The sequence below is a fragment of the Corvus kubaryi genome, unplaced genomic scaffold (assembly GCF_017639235.1).
Source record: "Corvus kubaryi isolate FWS band 111438036 unplaced genomic scaffold, C.kubaryi_AGA036_p1.0 37398, whole genome shotgun sequence".
Classification (NCBI taxonomy): Eukaryota; Metazoa; Chordata; class Aves; order Passeriformes; family Corvidae; genus Corvus; species Corvus kubaryi.
Window position 1 is genome coordinate 27,209,706 of NW_024581137.1, and position 12,979 is coordinate 27,222,684.

Genomic DNA, 12,979 nt, shown 5'->3' on the forward strand with positions numbered 1-12,979 from the left:
AGCCCGGGTCCCCGCCCCGCAGCCCAGCGATGGGTCCCGCCCAGCGCACGGCGCTGTTACGAGAGAGGCTGGGCTCCTCCTCCTTCTCCTCCTCTTCCTCTCTGCCCCGCCGCCGGGATGCCGAAGCTTAGCAAGGAGGCCAAGCAGCGGCTACAGCAGCTCTTCAAGGGCGGCCAGTTCGCCATCCGCTGGGGCTTCATCCCCGTAGTGCTCTATCTCGGTCAGTGCCGGGCGGGGGACGCGCGGGGGTCCTCGGCGGCCATTGCCGAGGCCGGGTCTGGGGCGGCCGGGTCCCATGGCCGCTCTCCGCCCCCCCGGCCCGTCCGGGCGCTGCCGGGGAGCGGGGGGGCCGAGGGAAGGGCCCGGGCGAGCAGGGCCGCCCCGCCGCGCTCCCCCCGCCGCCCGGCCCCCGCGGCCATCGCCGCGCATGTGCGGAAGGGAGGGCGCGGTTGCCCTTGGCAGAACTGCGAGACGGGGAGGCTTTTTGTTATTGTTGGGGTTTTTGTTTGTGTGTTTGTATGTTTTTGTTTGTTTGTTTGTTTTCCTTTCTTTGTAAGAAAGTAGCATGTGACCCTCCCACTCGGCCCTAGCGAGGCCACATCTGGAGTCGAGTTCTGGGCTCGTCAGTACAGGAAAGACGAGGAGCTGCTGGAGAGGGTCCAGCACAGGGCCACGAAGATGATTAAGGGACTGAAGCATCTCTCTTATGGGGAGAGACTGCGGAAGCTGGGCCGGTTTAGTCCAGAGAAGAGTAGAGAAGACTGGGAGGGGATCTCATTAAAGCATATAAATAACTCAAACGCAGGTGCCAGCCTCTTAAGTGGTGCCCAGCAACAGGATGGGGGAACAGTGGCTATAAACCATAGCACAAGAAGTTTCTCCTCAACATGAGGAAAAACTTCTTTGCGTTGAGAGTGGCAGAGCACTGGAACAGGCTGCCCAGGGAGGTCGTGGAGTTTCCCTCTTTGGAGACATTCCAAACCCACCTGGATGAATTCCTGTGTAACCTGCTGTAGGTGATCCTTCCTTGGCAGGGGGGTTGGATTAGAGGATCTCCAGATGTCCCTTTCAACCCTAACAATTCTGTGGCTCTGTAATAAAGAGGTTTTTGCCCTTTTTCTTGCCTGGAGGCCAATCCTGTGTGAGGGCCCCTCTGGGGAGTGGGCAGAGCACCGAAGCGGCCGAACAGCAAATGGGGCTGCGATTTCACCCTGTGTCAGGGACTGCCTGCTGTAGAAGTCAGGGCTGTGCTTTGTGCACCAGGGAGTCTGTGGTGAGGAGAACGCTGAGAGCATTGCTTTGTGGCACCGAGGGCATTGCCATCCTCTAGAGGGCTGAGGTTGAATTTGCAGCAACGTACAGGTCACAGTCTCTCTCCCACCAAAAAATGATGTGGCTCCTGTTTCCAAGCTGCCTTGGAACGTTAAGGGGATGCCTTGATGTTTTGCCTGGTGCCCGGGATATATTTTGCTTTCTGTCACCAGGCTGGCCAGGCATCACTACTACACGGTAGTTCTCCTGGTGAGTTAGAGCTGGATGCCATCAGCTGTCCTTGTTAAAGAGCTTGCCCCACTTAAAACAGGCACATGTGCCACAGGCCTGACACTTTCATTCACTTCTTTTATGATGGGGGGCCCAGGAAGGCCGATCCCTGCAACTCATCTGGCTTACTTTCTGCCCAAGCTGTCGGGCCTTTTGGGAAAAGCACCTAAACCAGGCAGGCATCTCTGCATTGCATGCAAACATGATGGAGGGTTGGGAGCTTGATGTGTTTATGGTCAAATCTGATAGGTTGTTTTGATTAATTGAGGGGAATGCAGTGTCCAGTTTGAAGGGCTTTGGCTGTTTATAGACAGCAACCAGGGAAACGTTTGTCTCTTCAGCTGTTACAGAAGTGCTTTAGCAACAACTACAAGCAAAAGAAGTAACTTCAAAAACTATGGAAAAAACTAATTAGCATTATTAGGTCTGAACTTTAATTGCATTTCCATTTTTAGTTTATCAGTTATTTTAAATTAATAAGTTTTGGGTGGGAATTTCAGCGGTGTTTTGTGACCTAATTTGTTGTTGAAATTTTGTTTTGATTTTACTTCCGTGGCAGTGTCTGTGGATGTGGGAAAGATGCTCTTTGTTCTTAGTGACATCAGAGGACATGAAATAAGTTACTTCAAATTGTATAAAGCCGCCTTACTATATTTACAGTGGTACTAACACCAGGGTGCCTAGTATATTTTTGTTATGTAGCAGTGAGAAATTTTAGTAACTAAACTAAAGTAGTTTAGGTTCCTATCTTTAGAAAATAAATGTGCTGTTCCACATCTGCATTGCCTTCTTAATAAATTTATCTGCAGTAATGAAAGTATAAGCAGATGGGAAGGGGATGTGCAGATGCTACCTCGTTTGCCATAGACATTTATTTGGAGGTGGCATGTACCCAGAGTCTGCAGGATTGGAAGAACCTCTTCTCTACTGGGATTACTTTTGAATCTGGGAGGGACGGTGTGACCCCTGTGTGTATAAAATACATGCTAAACTAAACATAGGCAAGGAAATGGTCAGAAAATTTGAGCCTGTAACTTTCTCTGAAAGGCTTTCTAGCTCGGGGCATGTACAAGGAGCCCGGTATGTGAACGTGCAATTATAGGTCATTGGTGGGGTTTTGTTGTACTTTTTTAAGCTTGCTTTGAAGTGGCTACCCTGCTTTTAAGTCAGTAAATTAGACCAATGCAGTTTTGTTAAACCTGGTTTGCTTATTTAAAAATACTGGGGGTGAGGGGAGGAGCCAGAAACATTCACATGCATAGTGTGACTGCAATTTTAAGCTGTGTTGCTGGGCAGTATGGCAGCTAAAGAACTCAGGTCGGGATGTCTAATAGCATCAAATCACTCAAGGTTATCTTCAAAGAGCTTTTCCAGTGCATGTGAAATTAATGGAAGTTTTTCCATTAACCTTTGTGGCCTGTGTTTCAGGCAAGATGACATTAATTATTTATTTTCTGTAAATGAGGGAAATAATATATTTTTCATGAAACATTCACTTCTAGATAGCCAGTAGTGTTGAATAGTGCCTGAATTGCATGATTCTGTTTCAAGACTTTTATTTTACAGTCCAGAGAGCAAAGATACTTCATACACTAAACCTTCATTTGCTTCCCTAGCATACATATACTATGTATGGTTTATTTGAGTCATTGGCTGGAAATGAGCTCTTTGTAGTTAACTTTCATTTCATTTCCCTGGGCATTAGAAAACATCTTGTTTGTTTGCAAGCTTTAGTACTAAGTAACTTTTTCAAAAAAGTGCCAGTCAGAATAGAAGATTTGAAGTTTAATTGATTTAACATTTACCATTCTGCAATGCTAAATGGAGTGAACTGTTACTGAAATACTGCTTTTAAGTTCTGTGTCAGATGTCATTGGAGAATTGCCTGTTAGGCCTCAAGGTGCTCACTCTACACCAGTTACAGGCTCTCTCTTGGTAGAGCCCTGCCAGGTTGTGTTCCGAAAAACATTTAAAATCTGTGGGTTTGTGTGTGTAAAGTTATGTGTGTATTGATCTCTGGGACAGATGACTTCCTTGATCTCACACAGTTAGTAGACCCTGAATATTAAGTCAGGTAAAGATGCAGGTAAGACTTCTTGACAAAAGAAAAGTGTACACTTGTATTTATTTTCTTTGCTTTCTAACCCTCATAAGAATGGCAGTTTTTGTTCAGGTTAGTGCACAGCTTCACAAATCACAATTCACTGTTCAGTAGTTTTCTTTTTTATTGCAATTTAATGGGCTGGAATATTTTGATAGAGATTTAACTATGTAGGAGTCTGCACATATTTATTTTTATGTATGTTTGTAATGTATGTTTCACTTCAGGTTTTAAAAGAGGTGCAGATCCTGGAATGCCTGAGCCAACTATCTGGAGGTATGTATTGGTTCCAGATGTACATAGAAACCCAGTGCAGATAGTTACTGGTGTGGGTGTTGTCTCCAGCCAGCAACAGTTGTGAATGATGCTTCCATCCCTTGTTTTTAATTGTTGTGGTTCTTGTTTCTTCAGAAATTCAAATGACAAGTCAGCAAAGTTCTAGTTCTTGGGAAGGCCTTTCTCTTAATCTGGCATGGTTTTTAAGATACGGAACTTCCTGTGTCTTTTGCGTGCTAGCTGCTCTTCTAATCTGTTGTAGAGCTAGTTTGTGCAAGTTTCGGCACTGAAGAATAACTTCTCAGCTTTCTAGAACAATTTAAACCAAAACCCAGTCTCCTTCTGCCTTTGCAAATGAAGGAATAGCACTTCATAACAGTTGCATGAAATAAAGGGTTATATCCTTCAATACTAGTCACTGACATGAAGCAAAGTGCATTTGGCTCATGTTGTCTCTTTCTTGTGGGGCCCTTTGTTATGCTGCAGTGTTATGGCATTAGTAATGCTTAAGTCATAGTGATATTTGAGTTTTATTGAAGGGCTTCCTTGGGTCAAACTAATTAAAGTTTTGAAGAAAGGGTGGGTCTTCTGTTTTTCAAGAAATACCTTTGATTACTGTGCAGGACCAGATATTCCTGAAACAAATAATTGATGGGCTGTATTGTTTGCAGTCATAGATTAATTCTTCTAGCTTCACATAGTTACAGTGTCTAGAAATCCCACTTTTAGGATTCAGTGATTCAGTAGAAAATATGGGAAAAGAAGTAGTAAGATCATATTACAATTTCAGTTGAATCTTCTGTTGTCTTAGTAACCAAATTGCTGCAGTTGTTTGCTTGTTCACAGTGTTTCTGTGATTAGCTTCGCTAGTAGTTTGAGACTGCTTTTTTTGGTGGGTATCTGTACCGTGTAAAATACATGTTTTGTACCAGAAAATATATATATACATAGATACCCCAAGCAGATGTTTGGTCTAATCCAGAGCTTACAGATGCTCATTTTTGTGAGCGCATGTTGGTGCTCTGTAGGCTTAAATTTTACTTCAAAGTTGGCATTATTTCAGTGTTTTGGGAGCTAGCATTTATTCTGTATGTTTATAGAGCTGTTCCTCCAGACTTGTGTTTTACAAATACCAATTTAAAGACAAGTACATGCTGCAAATCTGACTTTCATTTCCTCCCCCCTCCCCTTTCAGTCTACTTTGGGGATGAAGGCTGTGGTGGTCCTGTTCTAGACGCAGCTGATGGACAGAGTGTCAGAAGATGCGTACATTCCAGAGGATGAGGCCGACACTTAGACCAGCTGGCTCAATCAGCTTGCTAATGACATAGGTTGTACATACAACAAAATGAAGTTTATATGGACCTAACTTATTTGCATTACGGTGTAATTAAATAAATACAATTTGAATGGATGCACATTGTTTTTAAGTCTTTACATAAGTATAATGTAATAATTTATTACAGAGACCCATGGTGGGCGTTTTGGTTTTTTTGTGTTTTTTTCAAAATATGGTGGTATTCAACCCCCATGCTTATCTTTGTTAATGATTGTCTTTTGGGTAAAGATTCCTTTTTATCTTCACAGTAACCAGAAAATTGAGCTAAAGTTTTAAATACTTCAGTATTCTTCAAAGGTTCCTTGCCCAAGTGTTGGTAAGCCTCTGTGGCTGGTTACTGTGCTGATCCACTTGGGGTTTTTTTCCTCCTTGTTGGATTCTTTTATCTGTGGATACAGTAAGGATTGAGGGATGTGTATGTTTGTGTTTTCTAGCACAGTCACATACTAAAAAGTATAATTTTCTGCTAAACTGACCTTTAAATACTATCTATTTTTTCTGGGATATAAGATGGGGTGGGAGGACACAGCAGTTGAGTGCTCTGGGTCTATGTGTATACATTGCTCTAACTGTAAGAGGAAGTTTCTAATGTATAACTGAAGGAAGAAAACAAGTACACTAAACAAGGTATATGCTTCATTTTTATGCTGAAGTCTTGCTCTTTGGACCATGGTTGTTTTGGTTTCAGTTGGTTTTCTCTCTTCTAACACTGAAGTTCAAGCGCTAAAAAGGTGACTCCTTGGTTTCTGTTAAATAGAAGCTGTGTTGGGTAGTTTGCTCTCTCCCTTCCAGAACTGTGCAGGGTGGTTTGTATCTGTGGTGATTTTTAAAAAATAATGTTTATTGGCCCTGAATTGTCATTGCAACAAAGGTATTCTAGATTTTGGCATGGCCTTTTTTTTTTAACCCCACAGATTTTCAGGCAGTTTTTATATAAATTAAATGTTTAAGAGTAGGAGATTCCTCAGTTTTTAATCTGCCATGAAAATTCATGATAAAATGTTACTATGTTTAAGGGCTGTGATTGGAAAAATAGAGAGAAATGAGCCAAGGGAGAAAACGTAAATTGAAAGACAAGAATTTGAAAGAAAAAAGTGAAAACATTTATGAGAGCTAGTGCAAACCAGCATGTTCCTTAAAATTCCATTAATCATGATAATCAAATGCCATGAAATACTGGCATGGCTAATGCTGATAGACTGCTTACAGTGGAACAGAGCAAGGACTGAACGCAGAACATTTTCTCATGACCGTATTTCCTTTTGTTAGTGCAGCCTTTTTAGTGCCTTTTCTCTTATGGTAATTTAAGATTAATGTAACTGCTCCTGTGTCTTAAATTATGAAGGGAATTAAAATTTTGATTCTTTTTCTTGACTGATACTAATGATAATAGTAATGAAATAATCTGTTGGTACTTGATAGTGGCTTTAATCATGATTAGGAACATTTTTCTTCTGTTGAATTTCATGCAGTAACCTGAAATACTCAGTACTAAGGGATACAGTATTCAGTGTGAAGTAACTTGTATTTCTCTGTCAGATTTTGCATTTCACAAGGGTGTACAATACCCAAAATGCAGCAGTGGGTAGATGGACCCAAACACCTGCAGAAGTGTATTTCATGTGCTCTGTTGTGTGTCCAACATTTGGGGATGTGGTTTGTGGGCCATAACCGCCACATGGTTGCTCTGGCTGCTTTCCAAGAATGATAATATTTGGCAAGAGGTAGAGAAATAGGGAAGCGTTTCCTCTTTCATTAAAAGTTTTACAAAAGCATGGCTATGTCAAGCACAGGCCACATTCTGTGACGTCTCCATGCTGAAAGTTTGTCTTAAAAATAGTTGCATTTCAGTTTTTTTTGCAACTTGGAATTACAATTATGGGATAAATATTGCTTATGCAATTCTTAAGCATATCGGGTAGGAAATTTTTGGTAATTCACTGCTACTCAAGTGTGTTTCAGGAAAGTCATTAGCATGGAACTCTTGGGTTTTCGAATTGAGGAGGAAAAAGTCTTTCATAGTACCTTCAAATCAGGTTAAATTGAATGCCAGTATGTAGTATAATGTTTGTATAATGTTTTATTTGTATGTCCAGACTTTCATTCCATATAATGCTCTTTCTGTAATTAAAAGGTGAGTGAAACTTCTCCTTAAGTAAACATTTATATTCTTCCCTGGGGAAAAAAGAATAGGTATTAATCATTAAGTCTTGGTAATTAATTGTAAGATAGAAAAAAAAAAAGAATTGGAGATTTTTTTTTCTTCAGGTTTAAAAATGAAGAAATCTTTGGTATGAGTGTTTTGAAGTTACTTCGCAGTTTTTGTCATTTTCACAAAACTTGGATGTGCTTGTAAGAGCAGATCAGTGGTTTGTGAAGTTGTACATTAAACAGATTCCTGTGTAAAATCTTAGTTTCCTTAAATATGGTCAGGAAGTATGCTAGTTTTAGCAAGACTGGTATTTTTTGGTGGTGCAAGGGAGAAGAGGGCAGGTCTGTGGAGTGAGGTGGAAGGACTCTCATGTTTGTCAAGGCTGGGGACTTAAATTGAGTGTTATTAATTTCAAGTGTTTTAATCTATGATTTTTTCCTATCCATTTTTCTCCCAGTAGAACTTGAGAAAGTTTTATTTTCCTGTCGGATGGGAGATGCTTAGAAAAGAACGTATATGAGTTCCCTGCTTGACTGTATTGAGCTCTGTCACTGAATCAGTGCCTTCTGCAGCCAAGTGCAGATTCTTTTCTGTGGTGGGTTTGTGATGCAGTCCTGTGAACTCTCAGTGTTGGAATAAAGTCAGTGAGTATAGTTTACTGAAAAATGAGCTGTGACTTCTACAGCTGAGCTCAAGGCTACAGTCTAGATGGGTTAAATAAAATCATTGGTGCCTTCTTGTGTTTGATGGCGGTTGTACTGACTTTTAAGGTATCCCGTTGATCTTAACCTGGAGATAAGGATTGTTTGGCTTTGTACTTTGGTGTCTTCAAAGTGGAGGTGGAGCGTGCTTGTGATTGCCTTAGTGTCAGGGAAATGCCAGCTGTCACTGGAGTCTGTTGTACCTGGTGACAACCAATTATGCAAGGGACCAAGGGGGAGTCTTGAGAGTTTGGTGGTTTTCTTGGTCTTGGTGTATGGACTGTGGATCTCCTGGTAGCAGGGTATAAAAAGAATGGTCAGTTTAGTGTCATCACTAAAGGGGAAAAAAGTCTGGTTTTCAGTATAATTTTGTTCTTCATAATTTAATCTACAAAGAAACCTACTTGTGTGCTCCATAAGCTCTTCAAGGCCTGGCCAGTTGTGAGGCAAAATTAAGGTGATAGGGAGTTTGTAACAGGTTTTTAATTCTGCTACAAATTCCTGGTGTAGACACGGCTGGTACAAAGTAACTGTGCTGTATCTCACCACAGTTATAAAACAGAGGCTGTGTGATTTTATTTTTTCCTTGGATGAATTCATCAGCAAAGCTCCTATTAGCTGAACTATAACATTTAAACACGTAAACTGTGCAGATCAAATCAATGTTCAGAATTTTGTTGCAACAGGCCCATGTTGGTGAAGTATAAAACCTGTCCTTTGCTACTTTGTACAGCTGTCTTCCAAAATGGCTGTAGGTGACAAAGAGCTGCTTAAGATCTCATCTTCTTGCATTGTGTGGTAAATGAAACAGAGACCTGACATAATGGTTTTTTATCAGAAAAATTGCTACATCAAAGTATATATACCTTGGATATTTTTGGAAGTATTTTGTTACAGGCTTGGAATTTAAGCTATGATGATACTGATGATATTTGGAAATTAAAGCTCATTACATCTGTTTTCACCACAGGAGGAGAGACCACATCCTGTTAAATGTCATATGAGTAATTTAATTTTTACAAATAACCACTTAATTGCAATTTCTAAATACTTTTCCATGATGATGTGTGATGCAATAGCCATTTCTTGGTTAAGCTTGTGGGATGCATACATTGTTTCTTGGTTATGCTTAAGTTAATTCAGGATTAGAGGATGAGTTAGATGGAGGGAATGTTTATCTGCTATGTGGAAAATTACATGGAAGGGCAAATCAAATCTCAGTGTTTTGATTCTGAAGGTGAATGTTTGTTTTTTTAAAACAGATTTTCTCAGGAAAGATTGAATCTTAAATTCTGGTCACCGAATAGAAATCCAGACTGCAGAATTTCTGTGGAGTGTTTTCTGATGACTGCCAAAGTCAGTCTTGAAAATATACCAGGACTCGGTTAAATATGTTTAGATTACAGAAATTGGTTGATAGTAATTCATGGAAGAAGTAGCACTTCAGGGTTGAAGCCTGCAGAGGTTGCATTTTTTTGGGAACAAGGGGGTGGGTGGGTTTTGGTTTTCCTCTTATGAAGAAGAGGAAAGAAATTCACTGAGAGAGATCAGAAATTGTTATCTAATCATTTGACTTGAAAAGCAAGGACTTAGTCACAAAGTTTACTGTTATATAAATATATACATATAAATATATATATTTGCCAGCACTTCTTGACTGTGGTGTCTTTGATGGATACTACTGCATACTTACCTGTCCATCATTTTATCTTTTAAATTGAAATTAGAAAAGATTATTATTTACAAATAACAGTGGCAAACATAGGGGAAGTTTCCCATCAAGCTAAGCCAACCTAATGGCTCATTACTGCTGAAAAGTGATGCTGCTCCCATGCTTTACTGGTGGTGTAACCCTTCCATATCTTGTAGCATCAGTGTGGTTTTGCTAATCTCACCATCAGCTGTTAATAAAATCTGTGGAGGCACTAGAGATGCAGGCAGTCTCTTTCAAGTAGCTGTTGTTCTTTCTAAATTTTTTCCAAACTTAGTGTTTACACCAGTGCAGTTTTAGTGTTTACACCAGTGCTGGGTAGGGGATGGTACTGCAGCCTGGGAAGTCAGTCAGGCTGAAATGTTTTCCACTTTTTTTTTTTTTTAGAAGTTTCTTACACAATAAAGTGTGGTTAAAAAATAGAAAAATGGTACTTCAGAGACTATCACTTAAAAAAAACCCTCCTACTTTTTTATTAGATTACTTTAATACTAGCTTGCATTCTGTCTTTTTGGTTTTTTGGGGGGTTGTTTTGGTTTTTTTTCTCCCTTGTCCAGCATTCTGGTATTATGGCAGCTGCTCTTAGGGATATTTTGTTTCTCATCTTAAACACTTTCTGAATACTGTGGGCTTTTCTTGCATACTGTGTAATGTATGCATGCTTTTCAACATAGCTTTACCTTCTTCCTTCTTTGGGAATTCAAAAGCAGGATGAAGGGAACTGGTTATCTGTTAAGCATTCCAAAATCTCAGTGTGGTGTTAACAACTAAGGATGAATGGAAATGTGGAGAAAGGCTAGCTGGGATGTGCAGGGCGAGGCTGGTCCTGTACAGCAGCAGCCAAAATGCTGCTTTGGTGGGTAATTTCCTATTAGGTAATTATTAGCAGGTCTTTTTTTGTTTGGGTTGTGTTAGGGGGGGGTTTTTGTTGTTGTTTTGGTTTTTTGAGTTTTCTTTGCTCAGTGAGTTGGCTGTTAGTTAGGAAGAGCTCTCTTCAATGGAAGTGTTGAGGTATCGTTGCTGAGTGTAGTCAGGACTGCTCACTTTTAATATTGTTCTGGTTTTTTTATGTGTTTGTGCTGGTCTGCCAACTAAAATAAATGCCTTTGTGTGTTTACTGGTGTAAAATGCTTTCTACACAGCAAACTGGAAAAAGGATGATAAATTGATTCATTTGAGAGGCCCTGTATCATGCTCAGCAGTGTTTAGGTCTCCTCTGACTTCATCTGAATTCCCCACTGCAAATATTTGTGTGCCAGAAGCACCAGTGAGTGTTGGTTTCAGCAAGTGGTGCTGATCCTGGGAGCAGTCCCTGAAGTTGCCACTGTGACAGGAGATTGATGGCCAGCAAGGCAGCTGCTGCATTGAAGGACCCTGAGAACTGTGGGTGGCTGTGGAGGACACACAGGTGAAATAATGGCAGCTCAGTGGCACCATCAGCGATAACTTTGTTCCAGGAAGGACTTGAAAGTTGACCTCCCTACCCAACAAATGGTAGTCTTTTCTCATCTTCTGCACCCTAAAATGTAGCAGCATTTACATGTTTACTAGAATTGCAGACAGCTTGGGGCAGCTATCAGCTAAAGGGTGCTGGTGGAACTGTCAGTGCTTGTCTGTCAGTTGCAAGGGATTTCAGCACTCCAATTCTTACACGATTTTTGGCATTTCAGGAGATCAGTGTGAGTTTGTTTAGATGCAGTGTACATAGTAACTAATGGTGATCTCAGGCAGCCACTCTACTGGGAGAAGTGAAACTAGGAGATGCTTTTCCTTTTGGTCAGTCTTTTTTTTTTTTTCCCCCCGCTCTGTGTTCTCACGTAGTAATTAGGTCCAGTGTGGGATCCACTTTGGGTCTTATAGCTGTTATTGGCATAATAAAGTTCTCTAACCAAATGGTCACTAAAAGAAAATCCCTGTGAATGTGAGTAGTGAAAAAGCTAAACCAGGCTTTCCTATGTTTCCTGGAGCATGTGCCAGCACAGTTAAAGTAGGATCTTATGTGCTCTTAGAAAACGCATTCACCACAGGCATCTTTAAAGGTCTCCTTGAGATCTCCTCATTCCTTCTCCAGATGTTGCTCAGCTTGAGATGGCAGTTTTACCATATTGGGCAAAGCAGTGGTTTGGTTTGTTTTGAGCATCTGAGATGTGAGCAGTGGGTGGACTGGTCACTCTTTTGGCATCCCCAGTGGTGGAATGCATATGTGGACAATCAGATCAGTCAGAGGAAGAGGAGAGTTTACTGACATCCACATTCCAAGGCCTGCCTTTCATCTCCGCATCTTCCCCACTGTGCCAGAAGAAAAAGTGAGGATAATTAATATTTTACCAATTTTAGGGACAAAGCTTGAGGGACTTCTGCTGCCTGCATCCCTGGTGTGGTCTGTGAATTCCTCTGAGTTTGGGTTTATGAGGTACCTGCACAGCTACAGTGCTGCAAATGATGCAGCCAAGGAAAGTTTCAGTGGTTTGGTACTCAGTCTTAAGTCCTGTTCTGGTTGTTTTGTTTTTTTTTTTTTTAATACAGTACTCAAGAATATGCATTCATGGTATGTTGCTTGTCCATACTAGTGAAATATAAAAGACAAATGCATGTTGCTGCATTGCTCAGCAGCCATATGTTGATTTATATTGCTTAAGGAAATAACCTAGATTTTATTTTTCTGCTTCTTGGGGTAGGGGCCAGAAATGTTTAAGGAAACTTGGAAAATTCCCCTGGATGATACCAAAAAAACTAATCAAAAGATAGTATTCAGGTCAGAGTGGTTAATGTGGTTGTCTCATCCCTTTATTTGTTTAAAAAAGATTATTTGAGTTGTAAGAAGATCCTTACAAACAGTTTTATAGGGTGTTCCTTATTAAGTATAAGGGACATGTCCGTTTGTTTCTCAGGAGCATTGATGGATTTGTTTCTCAGGAACTTGTTCATTCTTAAGTGTCATTTTCAGTGCATCTGGTTCCTTCATATCCCATTTTAAGAATTATGTGGTAATCAAGTTGTCTGTATGTGTGTGCATATGTGCTATATAGATACCTGGCCTAATTATACAGATAAATTCTTGAAAGTGCTTATTCTGATAATTGCAGGTATTAAAAACTGGATATAATAGAGTGCCTTAGTCTTATTTAAAGTTCACACAGGTTATACAAGCTTTTTT

General features: G+C 40.6%; 1 protein-coding gene across 1 annotated transcript; it reads left to right on the forward strand.

The window, feature by feature from the left end:
- Positions 1 to 32: 32 nt before the first annotated feature.
- Positions 33 to 5,333, forward strand: TOMM7 (translocase of outer mitochondrial membrane 7). The gene is made up of 3 exons (XM_042043694.1): positions 33 to 220; positions 3,871 to 3,919; positions 5,115 to 5,333. Exons 1-3 carry the CDS (start codon positions 118 to 120, stop codon positions 5,128 to 5,130), a joined length of 168 nt encoding a protein of 55 aa, XP_041899628.1. The 5' UTR covers positions 33 to 117; the 3' UTR covers positions 5,131 to 5,333.
- Positions 5,334 to 12,979: the final 7,646 nt, after the last annotated feature.